Raw genomic sequence first — 18400 nt, 5'->3', positions numbered from 1 at the left:
ATTTTGTTAAATTGGTTAGTATTATTAGACTGCATATGTATTGGTTAGTAAACAAACGTACCTATCTAGCATGCACCGCATCACGCCTAAGAATCTGACGAAACAAAGTCATATGGTTTTGACAAATTCAAACATCGAACACTGTAATCTTCCTAACTAAGCATCATGGCTACTAGAATTGTTAATGAAATGGGTCTATCATTAGCAATTTCCTACTTCTTTCTTCTTTTGTTTAATTCGTTATGATTGGCATCATGCATCCAGCTATGTAGTTGTATCCTTTACAATGATAAAAGTTTATTGTCTTAAAGTCTTGTTCGTAGCTTTCGTAGCCCTCGTAGCAGGCGTAGCATACATAGCTATTTTTTACCGATTTCCATAATTTAGCAAAGCTATATAAAATAGAAATTCCATTTATGATTCAATACTCAATACAATAATGGTTTATTCACTGAATTGATTTTAAGCATAATATCCTATAAATTATTCATTATTTATCAATTGTGACGAATGATTATTCATCTAGTTAAACAATGCTTTAATATTATTCAAGATTTAGCGATATGAAAGTAATTTTAGATTTAATATGTGATTGGTGATTAAAATTATACTAGATTTATAGAGATTTACGAGGTATTGTGGGTCGCGAAGTCATGCGTGTCATCGGGTTCGATTCCCGGTTGGAGCGCAAATTATAATTAAGTTTCAGCATACTGATCTTGCTCAAGCCGTAAAACAAACAAACTTGAATGATTCACAACTTAACCCTTAAATACCTCAGTTGTTCTTTATTCACGCTCTAATGCCTTTTTGATTCGACACGCCCACGCCCAATACTATTTATGATTGCTATAAAACAATAGGGGTCAGAATCCATTCCAAGGGCCATAAAGATAACAGTAGTTTATAGCCTAATGAAGTGTTTAAGCTCAATCAAATTTCACCTTTATGGTTTTAATTAGAGGAATAACTATTTTATAATCCTTAATAGGTTTCATTTCGATAAATTATCATAATGCGTGTTAGTTAAAACTATTTAATTACTTTCTGTACTAATTATTAAAAACGTTTGGGTATATTAATTATAACGGTATTATTCCTTCTTTTATGTTCCAACTTTACAACGTACTTATCGTTAAATCTACTACTAAATCTAGTTCTTTAAAACTGTAATGGAATTCGACTCACGGGGGTCATAACTTTCGCGTCTCGTTTTATCTCACCCTTAGACCAAGTATCTACGGTGTGTGTCAGACACAAAAAGCCGATAACATAGTAGTCTATTAGAAAAAATATAATCACGAAACATATACATAAAGCTTTAGATTTAATAAAACTGAAAACAAAATAGAAAGACTTGTTATAAAAGATGTCAATATTATTCTTAATGTTAATATGAGCAAAATAGCCTATTCAAATGAGCATTAGATGTAGCGGAACAGAGAGCCGGAGGTACGTGTTAAAGAACTTCTAGAAACTCTAGGATATTTTTTTTTTTTTTAAGACAATTCACACAAATTGACCTAGTCCCATGCTAAGCTGGTGAAGCTTGTGTTATGGGTACTAGGCAACGGATATACATACATATTATAGATAGATAGACATATAAATACATATTTAAACACCCAAGACCTAAGCACAACACCAAATGCTCATCACATCGATGTTCGTCTCAGCCGGGGATCGAACCCGGGAAATCCATGGGGGATTCGCAGTAAGGGCTTCTAACCACTAGACCAATGAGTCGTCAAATAATCGATAATAAACGAAAGCTAAGCAAGCAAGTTCTGTATTAAAGTACTAACTTTGTATAAATAAACGAAATCAATGAAGTCAGGTATATTAGTTATTTCTTCAAACATGAACACACGAAACAAATACAAAATCACGATTCAGTTCATAAAAGTTATGAAAACTAAACACCAACTTGCACGAAGTTTTCTTCCTAAGATTTTTTAAACTCTTAAAAGCATTCTCCCACTAAGTGTACAAACGTTACATCAAAACTCCATCCGTTCGGATTCACAGATAGAGTTACAACAACTTTATTCAGAACTTCCGCGGAAAATATTTAATGTTCAACATTTTATTTTGCTTTGAAGACATCGTATGAAAAATTTCATTGCAAAATCCAATATGTTTGCAGCGACGTCACGCGTTGATGAAATATCTTTATTCCTCGCGATATGAATGTGGAAAATAAATGCTTTTATAGTGTCGAGATTATAAAATTCGAAGTTTTATACGGCAAGTCATTTCGTTTACGCTGTTCAATCAGTTAATGTTCCGTCATAACGGTAAGTTGATTACTTAGTATAGTATGAGAAAGTTTTAACGTCTTCGTTCACTGTCACGGGGTTTGCAATACTTTGTCAGGATGAAAGTTAGTAGCAACTAAAAGGAATCCCATATTCAAATAACAAAATATTTGAAGTATCGAAAACTTTGCAATAAAAGACCAAGAAAGATTTCATCAAAAATAATTCTTCGATGCCATGTCCCACCGCGTGACACTCGCTCCAATAAAGTAGGGAACAAGTTCGAATTGAATAAGAAATCGCGAACGCCGCATGCAAATGTGACAATATTGCTGAACTAGGGCTGCCACAATGATATAATATAGTAGCCATGTTTTTGATCTTTTTGAGATAAGCCGCCGTTTACTGTTTTCTAAAATTTATATAAGAGGTACTAAATTTATAATTGTCGAGAACTCTCGCGTTTGTAGTCTAGATGGAAAATAATGATTTATTGGGCAACTATTAGTTGCCCAACGACGGGTTGCACTCCGGGAGTGTCGGCAGAAGTGAAAACTTGAATATTAACGTTGTGGATTTTTGATATTATGGAATGGTTAGGGAATAATTTTGCATGAATTGCTTTAATTATCAGTATAAAAGTACTATCACATATGTGATAGTATACAAAATTTATTTATTCATCGTACACAAACATGACAATTTATATTATTATATTAATACGACGCGCCAGCTGTCTACTCTCCATCCGTCTTACTAATTTTCGATAAAGTCACGTGTCCTGATGCGAGTTTAAAATTTTTTACCCATTCCAAAAAAAGTACAACGCTGCTAAAGAAGATTTCACTTCAGAAATTGGACTAAAACCACTTGACAGTATTATTTCTAGACACCTTGGGTCATTACGGTTCAGTGCTATGAATATTATTTTGATATTAAAAAAATAAATTCTGCCAAGTTAGGGTTAAACGATTGTAATATCATGACAAAAATTATCTGAGATAATATTTGGACTTGAAGTTAAACAATAAAGGTATTTAAAACATATTAAACTAAAATATAGCAGATATATATTTTATAAACTTATTTGAGCTTGACAATTGGACTTAATATTGTTTTTCTTCACCAAAACTAGATTTCTAGAGAGTAAAGCTAGACTTTTTATTCTTATTTCCCTTAAAACACTGTAGAGCCTTTGCTTGTCTGCAGTATAAAATTAACCTGTTTACAATAACTTAATTGTAGTAATACAAGTAACTTCTACTGTTATTTATTTATTTATTAACACTTCGTTGCATTACAATATAAAAATTTAACATTGAGGGCAACTGGCGGCCTTATCGCTTTTGAGCGATCTCTTCCAGGCAACCACTGTGAGAAAAAAATGTATTAAATTAGATAAGGTAGGCAAGAAGTGCAAAAATACATATTACATGAAGTTATTAAGAAAAAACTAATCAGGAAAAAAAAACAAACTAAACTAATAAAGGATACATGAAAAATAAAATTCACACGAATCACGATAATTTAAGATCAGTCACACATCAGTCAGTAGTATGGTAACCCTATAGACAACTGAACCTCTTTCATCTAAGCTCCAGTGACAAACTTTATTTTTATCCGAAATTGTATCCTGAAATGTCGGTTTAATACGTTCCGATAGTTCCGTAGTTCTTTGAGAATAATCAAATTCGTTTTGGATAAACGAGTGTTGTTTGTGTCGGTTTTCCTCTTATTCACTTGCATAATCCTTTCATATATTTTTATTATAGAAATTATTCCAATTTCAATTTGCGCTGCTTGTTTTCTCGCAGTCCCTTAATTAAAAGCGAAAGGCATTTTGCATATTTTAATATGACCAGACAATCAATGTATGAGCTTAGATAATGATAAATTAATTCAGTTGCTTTTTGTATTTTTAAAAATAAATAAACTGAATCATTTTTAGGTAGTTTTAAACTGCTCATTTATCTCTTTATATTAGAAGGTTTATATACCCATAATAATATGTTAGAAAATTTATTAATTTTATAATTTAATTTCATGGTTCATTATTTTGTTCGCAATTTCCTCTTTTAAGCAAAATATACATTTCTTGTTAGTCTCTTCAAGACGACTAATTATAAGGGAAGCAGGTAATTTCCACTGGTACAAGTCATAAGAAGCTCTGTAACATTATACAGAAGTAATCCTTTGCAGGCACGAACAAATCGCATTAAAATCTTTGCCGCGCTAATATTATTATAAGTTTTTATTCTAGAAGTATTTTCGTCTTACGGCTCAATGTTGCCTTGTCTATCTCGTGTCACTTTTAAACTAAACTAACGTGACAAAACCTTACTTTATTTAGGTCAACAGTTTGTCTATTTATTAACTTATAACAAAATAAAAAATAAATAAAAAAAATATGTTTATTAAGGAACATAAGATACATGTATCACTTATTCCACGTAATTAAATTTGAATTTGTAGGCATCCCTACTCATCGGCAAAGAAGACAGAGGGTGTTGTAGGCCGAGAGAAAAAGCCGGCGTAAAAAACTCTCGGTACTCTTTTAAAATAGCAAATCAAACAAAACTATAGTATTGCTTTTAATAACATAAAACTACTCCTTAATAGATAACACGCAGTATAGGAATAAATTAGGCATATTAAAATATGAATAGTAATCCAGCGTAGAAAAAAAAATATTATAAAAAGATTAAAAAGGTTTATTAAAGTTATTGTAATATTTTTTTTACATAAAATAAGGAAGGCCATAAAAGGCTGTTACCATAGCCCATTGACAGCCCATGTTAGTGTGTCCGTTGCCGGCCTTTCAATACACTGTTTTATGCAGTCTTAGCTTATGTCTTAGGGTCTATAAATAACCCTGTAGTACTGTGACCATTAGAACTTTATTGTACACCATCCAATCACATCTATTTATTAATTAATTCAAAGGAAATTAATATCAGGAGGAAGAAAGAAGCAAATAATCTTTGTTCTACATATTTTATTGAAAAATAAAATAATTAGATGAGCTATATTTATTTTGCAAGTGTACATATTATCTCTTCGGAATGCTAGCTATGATGATGAAGATGATCAAACAAAAAGCAAAACGACAGTGCGTTTCGTTTGCTTGTAATTGGTCAACATCTCTAGTCCAACAACACTACTTGATTTCACCTTGGTTTTACCATGGTTTCGTTACCAGTCACGATGCGTTATCTTTTGCTATCAGATTTTGTAAATTGAATTTGTTTTTGTGTAATCTCGAAGTTGGACATGGATTAATGTAATATTTACAACCCATCAGTCTGTGGATTATGGTTATATTATAGGAAAATAGTATTAAGGAAGTATCATTTAAACCTTTTAAAATTCGATTACGTTATCTGATGGTTCGAAAACGTAATCGATAGCCCTGCCTTTTTGGAAAAAACCACGGTGAGCTAGAACAATATAAATATGTATACATAGTAAAGAACATGTTAAACATTCTTTACTTTCAAACATGTTTAGCCAGTAAAGTTGATGATCAAAGGGAAATCAACTACAAACTAAACTGAAAATGAACGAGAAAATTATAAAGCATATTTTATACCTGACCTACATTCAAGCTAACATTTTATACCAAAAATTCTGAGGTTATTAATTAATTTTAAATGCTATATATTAACTTTCATAATTATTTTATTAACGAGCTGACAATTTAAATCAATACTAGAATAATTATCACATTTGGGTATGAATTAGCCATTTAACATAACCTTGAGTAATATAAATAATAAAATTTAAATTTAGGATTAATAATTTCACACTTTCACTAGGCGAGACAGTACCTGAGAACTCGGCAATACATAAAAGAGCATTAAGAGCACTTTTGGCCTAGCCATCAGCGTACAACTCCCATCCCTGAGATCGTAGGTTCGTTGCCCGTCTGTCCACCAGTAGACATTCTCTCTATGTGCGTTTTTTAACTCGCTCGTATGGTGAAGGAAAACATCATGAGCATGCCTTAGAACCAAAAAGTCGACGGTGTGTGTCAGGTACAGAAGGCTGATCACCACTTGCATATTAGAAATAACAAATGATTGCGAGAACTCAGAGAACAGAAATGTGACTGTTATTACTGGTTAGTAATTCAGAGAGGAAATGGTGCCTCAAGGATCGTACTAGCATTTTTTACATTATAATACGCTGTAGTTAGTAATTTTAATTTAACGTCTAAATTAACTGAATTTTTTGGCAATTTTTTTAAACCATGTATAGATTGCAAGAAACAACTAACTTTATTTATATTGGTGGTTGGTCCATTTTATTCTTTATAACGAATAATCGTATTTGCGTAATAACTATTTTTTTTTAAGATGTTTTCGTACTCGAATCGTTTCGTGTCTTTTTATTTAAATAAAATTACTTATAAATACACTGTATGTTACATACTTTACAGAATAATATAATTAGGACTTTTGCAACATTGTTATTCTCAAAAAAGACTTACAATGTAATGTTCATTTGATGTTTATCTATTTCATCGCATTTTCTATGGTTTTAAACGTTTATATAAAAGTGGTTCATTAAAAATCCTTCAGCTTAATACGATTATCCACATTTTGTTTTACAACATTTAGTTGGCTCATGTTTGAAGCCTATTAATTGTTGCCAGTTATTAACCGGAACAAACATTAACCAATACACATCCTAAAAGATAGTGAGTATGGTTTTAAGGCAACGTATAACGTTATTAATGATTCTAAATAATTCCCTTAATAAAACACGTAATACAACAGGGCCGTTACGAACCACAGTTTAGATGGAGTTTTCTATAAGGCAATTGACTTGCTTGGCCAAAAAAAACAACGCGAATACGAACGCAGAGCCAATATTTACGTGCGAAAAAATTTCATTGAAACAGTTATTAAATAGATAGATATTCAAAATCGTCGTCACAACTAAGCGTTGTTAAGGTACTTTTTGTCTAGTACTACCACAACGTGAAACCAGCTGCCCAATTAAGTATTTCTGAACTTATTCAATAAGGTTCCTAAGACCGTACAAATTTTTAAAAGACCTGAATCGCTCTCGAGGACCTACTGTCAATAAAGGCGGCGGTATTACTAAACATCTGGTGACCCTTCTACCCTACCCTTTTCTATAAAAAAAACAACGGGCTGCACACCGGGAGTGCCGGCAGAAGTGAAAACTTGAATATTAACGTTGTGCCTTTTTGATATTTTGTTAGGGAATAATTTTGCACGAATTGCTTTAATTATCAGTATAAAAGTACTATCATTTGTGGTAGAATACAATATTTATTTATTGCGCTATCGTACACAAACATGACAATTTATATTACATTAAATACGCCGCGCCAGCTGTCTACTCTCCATCCGTCTTACGAATTTTCGAACAGGTCACGTGTCCTGACGCGAGTTTAAAATTTTTTACCTATTCCAAAAAAAAGTGTACAACGCCGCTAAAGCAGTTTTCACTTCAAAAAGGTGAGGCTTTACATCACAAGACACGAAAAATGTGCGTTAATTGTAAAAGCATATTCATTCCATAACAAAAATAGTTCTAAAACCAGCTCTATGGAACTAAGTACTTAAAGTCTGTATCGTTTAAAAAGAAATAACCCTATAAGCCAGTATTGTGTAAGAGCAATCGATCGTTGAGCCGGTCACGGGGTGAACACTGAACACGCTATCACTACATAAACTATAGTTTGCTTTACCTGGATTGAATTTATAACGATTTTTAACACGGAACTAATTTGTACGCGTTAGGTCGGACCGTCAATTATTACGTCGAATTTTAAATTCACTTTGACCATTTATTACTACGACGATGCTACGCAGTTTTTAGAAAATATTTCCGATCTAGGAATTGTTTTAACAATCTAACAAAATATGTAGCCCTCAATTTAAATAAAGCCATGATGGGTATGTTGACACGCTGACCAAGTGCGGATTGGAGCCCCCTGTTCTAAAAAAAATCTAATCGACTTTAGATTTTTTTTTAGAACAGGGGGCAAACGGGCAGGAGGCTTATGTGATGTTAAGTAATATATGCCAGAGGGCTTGCGAGTGCGTTGCCAGCCTTTTAAGAATTGGTACGCTCTTTTCTTGAAGGACCCTAATTCGAATTGGTTCGGAAACACTTCAGTGGGCAACTGGTTCCACAAAGTGGCGGTGCGTGGCAAAAAACGCCTTGAAAAACGCTCAGTTGTGGAACGGTGGACGTCGAGGTGATACGGGTGGAAGTACACAAACACAAACTAATTTCTACACGAGCTTCCGTCCTGCCCTTCAGGCGATTGAACACCCCGCGACGGCCCAAGCCGAGGTCCAAGTCTCGCAGGAGACGCCCTTGCGCTAGTCGCGGTAAAAACCCCCATTCCGGCTGAGCTACGCTCGCCAAAACAGCCCGAGCTGAGCTGTAAAGGCCCTTAAGGCTAGAATCCATTCTAAATAAAAAATTACGATGTTCACCGCACGAGTGACATATATTTTGATGAAATGTAATTGCATATATTTTATGCAAAATCCATAAATATATTACGACATTAAACGTTACAGAACTCCAAATCGCGATTGTATATGTTAAAATTTACTACATTATACAAGATATCAACAATTAGGAGTTTCCTTCAACGTCAATTAAAATAAGTGGAATATGATTTTAAAATATATTTCCATTTCCTCGAGCATCCGTACCATTTCATTCAATATTTATAGCTGTTGAATACTAAACAAATAAGTGTCGATCCTTCGAGAATAAAGCGGCACTGAGACAATATTTCCACTTTTTATATAAAATACACTTCTGTTTCCGGTTCGGGTGTCTTTGGAATTATTTATTCAAAGGTACAAGCATAAATCTAGTTTAAATATTTACGTGTTTTCGATGTGACAAATGTTGATAGGCACCTATTAGGCTATTTAAAGAAATGTTAAGGTAATAATAGTGTATCACTATAAAAAAAATGGAGTAACAATCTCGATTAGGCGATTACATATGCTCTAGTTTATTCATTTAACATAGACCTGCATTTTAATTCTAAAAAAATGTTTCAAAAGTCAAAAATACTTTTTTTTTTAAATGTACACTTATGAATGTCAAAAATAATTTATTTTAGAATTCAAATGCAGGTCTATGTTAAATGAATTTTTCATGTAAGTAACACAATGTACACTTATGCTCGTCAGAAAAAAAAGGTATTGCCGGTAGAAAATTTTGACTTGAATTTAGTTTTTTGAAATTTTATTTTAATTCAATCAAAACTAAACTTTACAGCACATTTAACCGTGACCCAGTTTAGCATATGAGGTTACGCGCAAAATCTACATACTACATATAAAATATCTAACATGGCATCTTCTCTTCTTTCTATCCGGTGCACTCTTGACAGAGCGGTCGTGATCGCTAGGAAGTAGTTGTAGGGGCAGATGTGATGCGCTTCACGACGTTTTGCCATCGTTGCCTATTAGTGGTCATCCATCACCATCATGCTGCACTGATTGAGAGTCTCTAACATGGCATACTGTTTGCTAAATGATGGGTTAAAAATTGCGCAAAAGAAGCTCTGAGGGGTTTCGGTGGTCGCTCTAGACTAAGCGGCCTAGGCATACGGCCAACCAGGAATTGCTGCACGCAATTATTTCTTCAATACATTTTTTAACGACGTAAAATTTCATAGAAATTTCACAGTACTCGCCATGTGTGACGAATCACCATATGGATAGATTCTCACACCTACGTATTCATAAACAGCTTCGCTTAATATTAGAAACTATAGTACATTTGGTTAGTGACAGTTGGCAGAGACAGAAGCCGAGAAATTCTACAAAAGAGTACAATTATTAATTGTACCTACTGAAGTGCAATCTTAATATATACGTATACTAGCCGTTTCGCGCCCGCTTTGCTGGACGAATTAAAATAAATTTTATGTTTCATTATTTAATTTTTTTTCATATTTTTATTATTCTTCTTTTTAACTTCCCGCTAAGAAAATTGAAATATTTCGAAAATCGAGTTTTTAACAGATGTTGAGGTTTAGAGGTTCTAGGAAGCCTCCCCGAATGTTTCCGCGGTGAAGTCCGTATGCATAAATTTTCATAAAAGTAAACCAGCAATAAAAAAATGAAGGAACATTGGAATTTAATAAATAAATAACCATAAACCATCTAGGATTTCGCATCGAATGGTGGTAGTTTCAGTGGTTTAGGCGTGATTGAGCCTCAAACGAAGACCATTTTCATTATATATATATAGAAGATAAATTACGTGTCGCTATGGACTCCTTAACTACTAAACCGATTTCAATAAAATTTGCATACCGTGTGCAGTTTGAACTAACTTAAATGATAGGATAGCTTACATCTTAATTTATACCCGTAATATAATTTTATTGCAAATTATTTGTTTATTATTTGACAGTCACAATTCTAACAGATGGCGCTCTGTTGAAAGTACCAACGTTTCACATAAGCTACAATTTAATGGCATAACCACCAAAAAATCATGGTCCCCCTGGGTCCCCATGACTGGTGTTTTCCTACCGTTTCCCTTGAATAGTTTACTATTATGTAATATAACAAAAACCTTAGCCACAGCAACGCTTGGCCGAGTCTGCTAGTTAAATATAAATTCAACAGTAATCTGCGCTCCGACAGGGTATCGAACTCGAAACCATTAACTACACAATTCCTGTACACCAGCTAAAAAGTAATATCAAAAACCAAACCCCTTAAAAATATGATTTTTAAAATTCAAAATCTTAAGGAATCGATGTCTTCATCAATTTTCCGAAGTAAAACACGGGCGGGGTGAATATATGAGTGTACATAAGAACGTTTAATCCACCCCGCCGTAATGGGACGTTATTTATCGCAAGGGGAAGTCAAATTATTATCCTTCGTCTTTCCGAATATTTTAGAACATGGATATTTTATTTTCAAGACGACTTTTCCGCGTTTAAATCGGCTTATATAGACTTAAGGTAACGATAAGTTAGGTTATTATGATATAACTTGTAGATAATTTAATATTAGAATTTACTATGAGGCACAGGACAGATAAGAGCAGAGAGATATTTTGGAGTATTTTTTTTTATTACTTAAATTTTATTGAATATATTTCACATATAACAATATATATTTTGATGAATCTTGAATACACTAGATACATACAAGTTGAATCCATGCAAAAGATTGCGTATGAGTAAATTATGTTTTAAAAAGAGAAGGAAAAATATTTCCATATTTTTTGTAAACTTGTTGCAAAATACTGTACTTTCTCATTTCTTTTTTTAATATTTTGGAAATAAATAAAGAAACATAAAAAAGGGGGCATTGTAATGCTGTAGCTTTAGTAGTTTCTTCGTTAAACAACATTTATTTAATTAGTGACAAAAAGTGCGGTAATTCTCTAATAAAAATTACATATTTATTTAAGTTATTTCTGTTAAACTTCTACCTAAATTTTAAGTTATTTCATTAATAAAATTCAAAATTCTAATTTATAATTTTACAAAACAAAATAGAAACCTTACGTGATCCGCATATACTAAAAAATCAGTGAAATAGAAGCTTAAAGGTGCCATTGGGAATTCCATGAATCGCAATTTTTAATCTAATAAATACTATACGTCAACTTCTATTATACAACGCTTAAAACTAGACTTTATTTCTCACGGGCTAAAAAGTATTAAGTAGTATAAAGTAGTACTTGATTTTTGTTTTCGAACTAATATAAGTTAGCAGAAAGTTCCAAGGTAAAATGAAAGAAGCAAATCTCCCGGGAATCGTTCAGAAACCGTTTCAAACAAGTGTATTTTAGTATTTATTGCTTTGGAAGCGAGGGTTTCAAAATTAGGGGGTTTTACGTAAAATGAAGTTGGAATTATTCGATTAATAAATTAAGGTGTGGCTGTAAATTATATATTTTATTTATTTACATTACACGTCATCACGTGTATATGTATTTTGTCTATTGCGATATAACGCTCGTAAAAAACTATACTAGCTGACCCGGCGAACGTTTTGGCATGTATATAGTATACAGGAAACATTTAGTTCAATAAAAATGACTATCTACAATAATGAAAAATAAGAGTTGATCGTAGAGGGGTGAAAATTAGGGGTTGTATGTTTTGTATGCTGTATCATAATAAAATAAAAACAAAAAAAAATCTAAAAATAAAAACATCTTTTGTATAGATACAGTAGCTGATTCTCAGACTAACTGAATATTAATATAAAATTTCATAAGAATCGGTCGAGCCGTTTCGGAGGAGTTTGGGAACGAATATTGTGACACGAGAATTATATATATTAGATTAAGAATGATATGTATATTTGAAAGGAAATATAAATTTATAGCATTTAAATAAAAAAAAGTATTTAAGTTGACTTTTAATTAAGATCTGTAACTAAGTGCCAATGATGTAACCAAAGCAAATAACAATAGCAATTTTTTCCTTCAAAATTTCCACTTACCAAAAACATCGATACACCCAATCTGCCAAGTCATAGTTGGCTGGGTATTTATCTGGCACATATAGCAGCCCCGGTCTTCCGCCCTTAGTGGCCTTATACGTAGCTGCCACGTCCTAGGTGGGTCCAGGGTGACAGCGTAGCGAGACCCAAGAACCGCCCGCTCATGCATTGTCAGAACTGTCTGATCCTCCGCACGGAGCCATCCCACCTGGAAAAATGGTAATGAAATTAATTAATAATATTAACGTTTAACAATAAGTGTAATTGAAGGGCCTCATAGCCTAGCGGTCTTATTAAGTGGCAGCTAGGTGAGGGGTACCGGGTTCGATTCTCGGTTCGAGTGCATGTTTTAATTTAATTTAAATTTGTTCTCGGCCTTTGGGAGGGTTGTGCGATACCGGGCGAGTGCCTAAACCGTACATGGAGGACATGGTCGAATTTCTAAGGCAAAAAGCAAGAATTATAAAAAAAAACTTATACTTGACGCTGGCTAATGCACAAACCGTGCCAGAGCCATAAAAAAAAGTGTAAATTGGCTCGCGTACTCTGTCACAGAGTCGCCTTACAGCCATTCCAAGACTGTGGCAAAGAATTAAAATAGTGTAAGACAAACTCCAAAACAATATCGGAGTACTAATTTATTCTTCTACAATTATGACAATAAAGATGATACTTCTTGGAAGCAGAGTTTGCCCCCTGTTAAATATTAAGCCGCTACTCGCGGGGTAATGTAGCTTGAATATATATATTTTATGGAATCTCGCTGTTAGCCTTGACAGAAGAGCTAGGGCTGTTTTGCGAGCGTAACTCTGCTTGAAAACGGGGTTTTCCCACGACCATTGCAAGGGCGTCTCCTCTGAGACTCGGACCTCGGCTTGGGACGTCGTAGGTGGAATACTTGTCTGAATTATTATTATTATAAAGGGCAGGAAGGTCACCGAAGTGATCGAAGTAAGGGACCTCACCTTGCCCGGTGAAGACGGTTTTTTACCAAAATCTGAAGGCCGCTCGATGCTCAGTCCAGTGGCAGCAGACAATGTTGCTTTTTTAAATGAAATGGTCATTTTTATTTATTAATTAACCTGACAATAGTTTGGTAAAAATAATAAATCTTAAGGTAAAAAGCTAGGATAGCTTACAGTGGAAAAATATATTAATGTAATGCTTGAGAATCGACCTCTATTAATATGCTATTATTATGCTTAACACAAATTTAAATTCAAAATTTCATTTCACATATTATTATCAATTTCCAGTATTTAAAGTAATAATTAAACAATCATGCTACTAGCTTTGAAAAATTCTATAATAATAAAATTTCCTTGAAAAGTAACAACAATTTTGTAAAATAAAATCACAGAGCATTAATCTTTTATAATTTCCAGTATTTAAAGTAATAATTAAACAATCATGCTAATAGCTTTGAAAAATTCTATAATAATAAAATTTCTTTAAAAAGTAACAACAATTTTGTAAAATAAAATCACAGAGCAATATACTTTTACAATTTATTTTCAATTGAACCCACAGATAAAAATACAAGTACATTCACGTTGTTTCTCGATGTAGTATACTTAAACCGAGTTCATTACCCAGCAAATACAACAGAAGCGTCAAGAATGCTTGTAATATTGTGGGAACAAACAGTTGTGTATTGTATAGCTTTATACCTAGTGACACTGATAAAACATGGTTTCGGTTTTATTTAGGAAGCGTCAGTTTAAATAAAATATATGCTTTAACGTCGATATTCTTTTTTAAATAACTGTTGTAAAGGTTTTGAACACGTGTCAATATATGTTACATAACGTCGCTGTAGAATGATAACCTCGTATGTCAAAAACCATTTGTTCTTAGACTCCTATGTCATTTTAACTGGTATAATCACCTTCAAATTGCTCAAAATAAAGTAATTAAATTGCTTTTTCACTACCCATACTTAACTTCTACACAAAAAATCTACAGTGAAACAAAACTCATGAATGTAAAACAATTATTTCAATACAATACCAGCTTATTAATCTACAAAATTCTAAATGACTATATACACACTAACATTACTTTCACTAAAATAAATCAAATTCAGAAGCGCACTTCACGACGCCCTCACAATCTTATTGTACCGAAGTTTAGAACCAATAACGGTAAAAAAACATTGAGCGTTGGGGGAGTGCTGCGGTATAATAGACTTCCACAAAATATAAAAAGTGCAGACAGCCTGGCAATATTTAAATTTAGACTAAAAGACCATCTCCTGAGTGATCCCAGTTACCTGCGTAAATGAAAGTCCACCCAAGTTATACTTCGATAATTGATCCTAGAAGCTCTTCAATGACCCACGACGTGATAAATTGTAGAATAAATAAATGTCTTTAAACCTAAGTAAGTACTTATTTATGTTATTAATAAGTAGGTAGTAAGTGGTCCATAAGTCCATTTTACCATCCATAACTATGGACATACACAAATAAAAATATTTTAACGAATATTGACGATTTTTTTTTTCCTGTAATGTTTGGTTCTCTGGCCATACGAGGTTGTCATTCTACAACGATAAATGTTTTCTTTAAACTTAGATTACAGTGTGCGTTAAACGACGAAGCGGGTTCGATTTCTCGCGAAACAAATTCAGGCTTTAAGCCATACACGGCTTATATACAGGCAGTATGAGTATTAAAGAATGAAAATAAATGAGACAAACACAAAAATATATCTGACCCATTTCTCATTGAGAAATTACGACTTTATTGACTGCGCGAGGCCGCTAATATAACAGTGTATGAAGTATTTTTATACTGGCTATAAACGGCATTTTCAATTCATGCTTTTAAATTTAAAAGCATGAATTTAAGTGTCATTTTTCTTCCTCACCTTTGGCTGATACGAGAAACGAATATAATAAGTTCACGTTAATCTGTATAGGACCATAAACGATGCGTAATAGCCTGTAAATCTAAGCTGTCTGAAACAACAAGCGATAGATAAACGATGTCTCGTGGTAGGGAGGTCTGCAACGGTAGGATTATAATACCGCATGCGATCACTCCACCGATAGTGCCCTAATCTGTGATGGATATGTATATTCCATTGTTGGACGACATACCCAAATTGTATGGTATCCAATATCAAACAAAACGTTTGGCATATTGTTTACTCCAAGTTAATATGTGTATATTAACTGTATATAGCTGTTAAACATAAGACAAATATAAGACGTAAGTATAATTACCTAACATTTAGTTTCGAGAAATCAGTAATTATACAATTATTAAAATAAAGACTTAGACATAAAGAATAGAACAAAATAACATATTATATACACTAGCTGACCGGGCAAACGTCGTTTTGCCATGTATATCATTTATAATAAAAAAATAGGAGTTGATCGTAGAGGGGTGAAAGTTAGGGGTTGTATGTATTTTTAATGAAATAAAAACAGGAAAAAATATCTAAAAATAAAAAAAAATATTTAGGGGGACTACCCTTAACATTTAGGGGGATGAAAAATAGATGTTGTCCGATTCTCAGACATACCCAATATGCACACAAAATTTCATGAGAATCGGTCGAGCCGTTTCGGAGGAGTTTAACCACAAACACCGCGACACGAGAATTTTATATATTAGATGAAAAGGACAAAGAAAAAGGACACAAATCATGAAAAACAATTTAAAGGAAATTTGTTCATCGTAAATATGGAATTACAGTGGTGTTTAATTGACTTTTACTTAAAATATTTTAATTAATTTATAAAATTATAAATTAATTGTAAAATATTTATAAAATGAAGCGGCCAAATTGAGTAATCACCGCGTTATTATTTAATTAAAAATACAAATGATCAAGCAGTCTGAAACTAAAGGGTACAATATTTAAGGCATTTTATGCGCGGAATTGTTGCATGCTCGCACTGTGAAAAAAATAATTGTGGGTAGAAGAATATTCAGGTAGGCAGGTCACTTAATACCAATGCGGGCGACCAGCGCACTAAGAGTTATGACCGAATGGACACCATAGTAAAAAAGCCCAGAAGCAGAACCCAAGATGGGTAGAAAAGATTTTACGAGCTGACGTAGGGTCGCCAGTGAAGGTTGTTTCGTAAGCGCGTGAAGCGCAACTGAATGTATTGGAGTACGGTATGTTAGTAGTATAAATATAAGATAGAGGCTCAGAACTGTTTCCCTTAACTAGAAATTAAAATTAATAACAAAGTATCTACTCTACAAAAATATTGACTTAAACATTTTCGGGTTCATAAAAGACTTAAATTTATTGTATTACGATGGTTCGAGACTTGAGACACTTCAAAGTCAAAAGATATACATAAATTTCAAATCTAAATCAAGTTAAGTGTTGAGTTATATGCCTTCTTCGCCTATATAAAGAAACTCTAAGAGCTTTTAAATCTTTTCAAGTTCAATTAGATCGAAACAAATTCAGTAAAGATTATTATAGGAATTTGTAATATTTCATTGCGTTAGTTGGTTTCACAATGCGTCAGAGTAGCTAAGTATGATTTCTGGTAGACCACAGTGTCGCCATTGCACCGTGCAACCCTCTGTGTGTAATCCTGGGCACGCAGTTGCTCCAGCGGGGGAACAGGGGCTCATGCGTCCAAAAGAAGGGATGCTGACGCATCCCTGCAAGCATTGTGCCCGGCCTCCCCCAGCTCTATAAAACAAGATAAATTGGCCGATGTGAAAGGCCCTTGCTGTACCAAGGTCCATTCCACATCATTCGTGGCCATAGAGGACCGTAATATTAACGGTTGATCGCGTGGCTGGATACGGACAAGGCTACGCTGTTACCGTGTCCTGCCCCGGGCGATTGCTGGTGGCGCCGTGGGGTTTTAGTGGGTATGCACAACAGCGAGTCCCACATCACCTTTCCCCAGGTAAACCATGACGCGGGAGGGTATGCGTAACGCATTTCCCCACGAGAAAAAAAAAAGTTTGATTTCTGGTGAAAATATATCAGAGCCCTCTGTATGTTCCAATAGTTAACGTCAGCGAACACTTCATCAATCGCTACGAATATTGAGAGAACTTCATCGAACTTGCATACAAACATATCGGGATCCGTTTCGCGACTGCAATTGGACTTACAAAGGGCGCTGATTCTAGAATCATAAGTATGTTAATACGCTGAAGTTAGCGTATTAAACGTACGTTTTAGTCTTAAGAAATAACAATGTTTTGTCCGGTAAAACCCGGGTCTAGTGTCCATTACGAATAAGTACCGCGACACGGACGTGGCAAGATATAAAAAAAACTCTGCATCTGTTTCGTGATCATTTGTTTTGTTTCTAATAGGCATGTAGGTGATAAGCCTTCTGTGCCTGACATACACTGTCAGCTTTTTGGGTCTAAGGCACGCCGGTTTCCTCAAGATTATTTCCTCCACCGTACAAGCGAGTGTTAAATGCGTACATAGGAAGTCCATTGGTGCACAGCCAGGTTCGAACCTATGATGTGGGAAATAAGAGTCACACGCTAATACCACTAGGTCAACACGGCTGGTGGTAATGTCGTATTGGTCGTAGAATATTGACGGATCTGACAAATAGTAAACTTTACAGGGCAGCCATTTCAAAATAATATAATCATGTTAGTTCTTGTCATTACTATTTTAATTCATATTATGTTATTATGA

At 33.8% G+C, this 18400-nt stretch overlaps 1 protein-coding gene across 5 annotated transcripts in view; it reads right to left on the bottom strand.

The window, feature by feature from the left end:
* The window catches only part of LOC125050685 (lachesin), a 53541-nt gene that overhangs the window by 21734 nt on the left and 13407 nt on the right, over positions 1-18400 (bottom strand). For all 5 annotated transcript variants that reach the window (XM_047650678.1, XM_047650677.1, XM_047650679.1 and 2 more), the window contains exon 4: positions 12749-12956. In XM_047650678.1, coding sequence (XP_047506634.1) covers positions 12749-12956 — 208 coding nt within the window. The remainder of the gene's footprint in view (positions 1-12748; positions 12957-18400) is intronic.

Source organism: Pieris napi, chromosome 6 (assembly GCF_905475465.1).
Source record: "Pieris napi chromosome 6, ilPieNapi1.2, whole genome shotgun sequence".
Lineage (NCBI taxonomy): Eukaryota > Metazoa > Arthropoda > Insecta > Lepidoptera > Pieridae > Pieris > Pieris napi.
The sequence above is the reverse complement of the archived record's forward strand: the minus strand, read 5'-3'. Positions and strand labels throughout refer to the sequence as shown.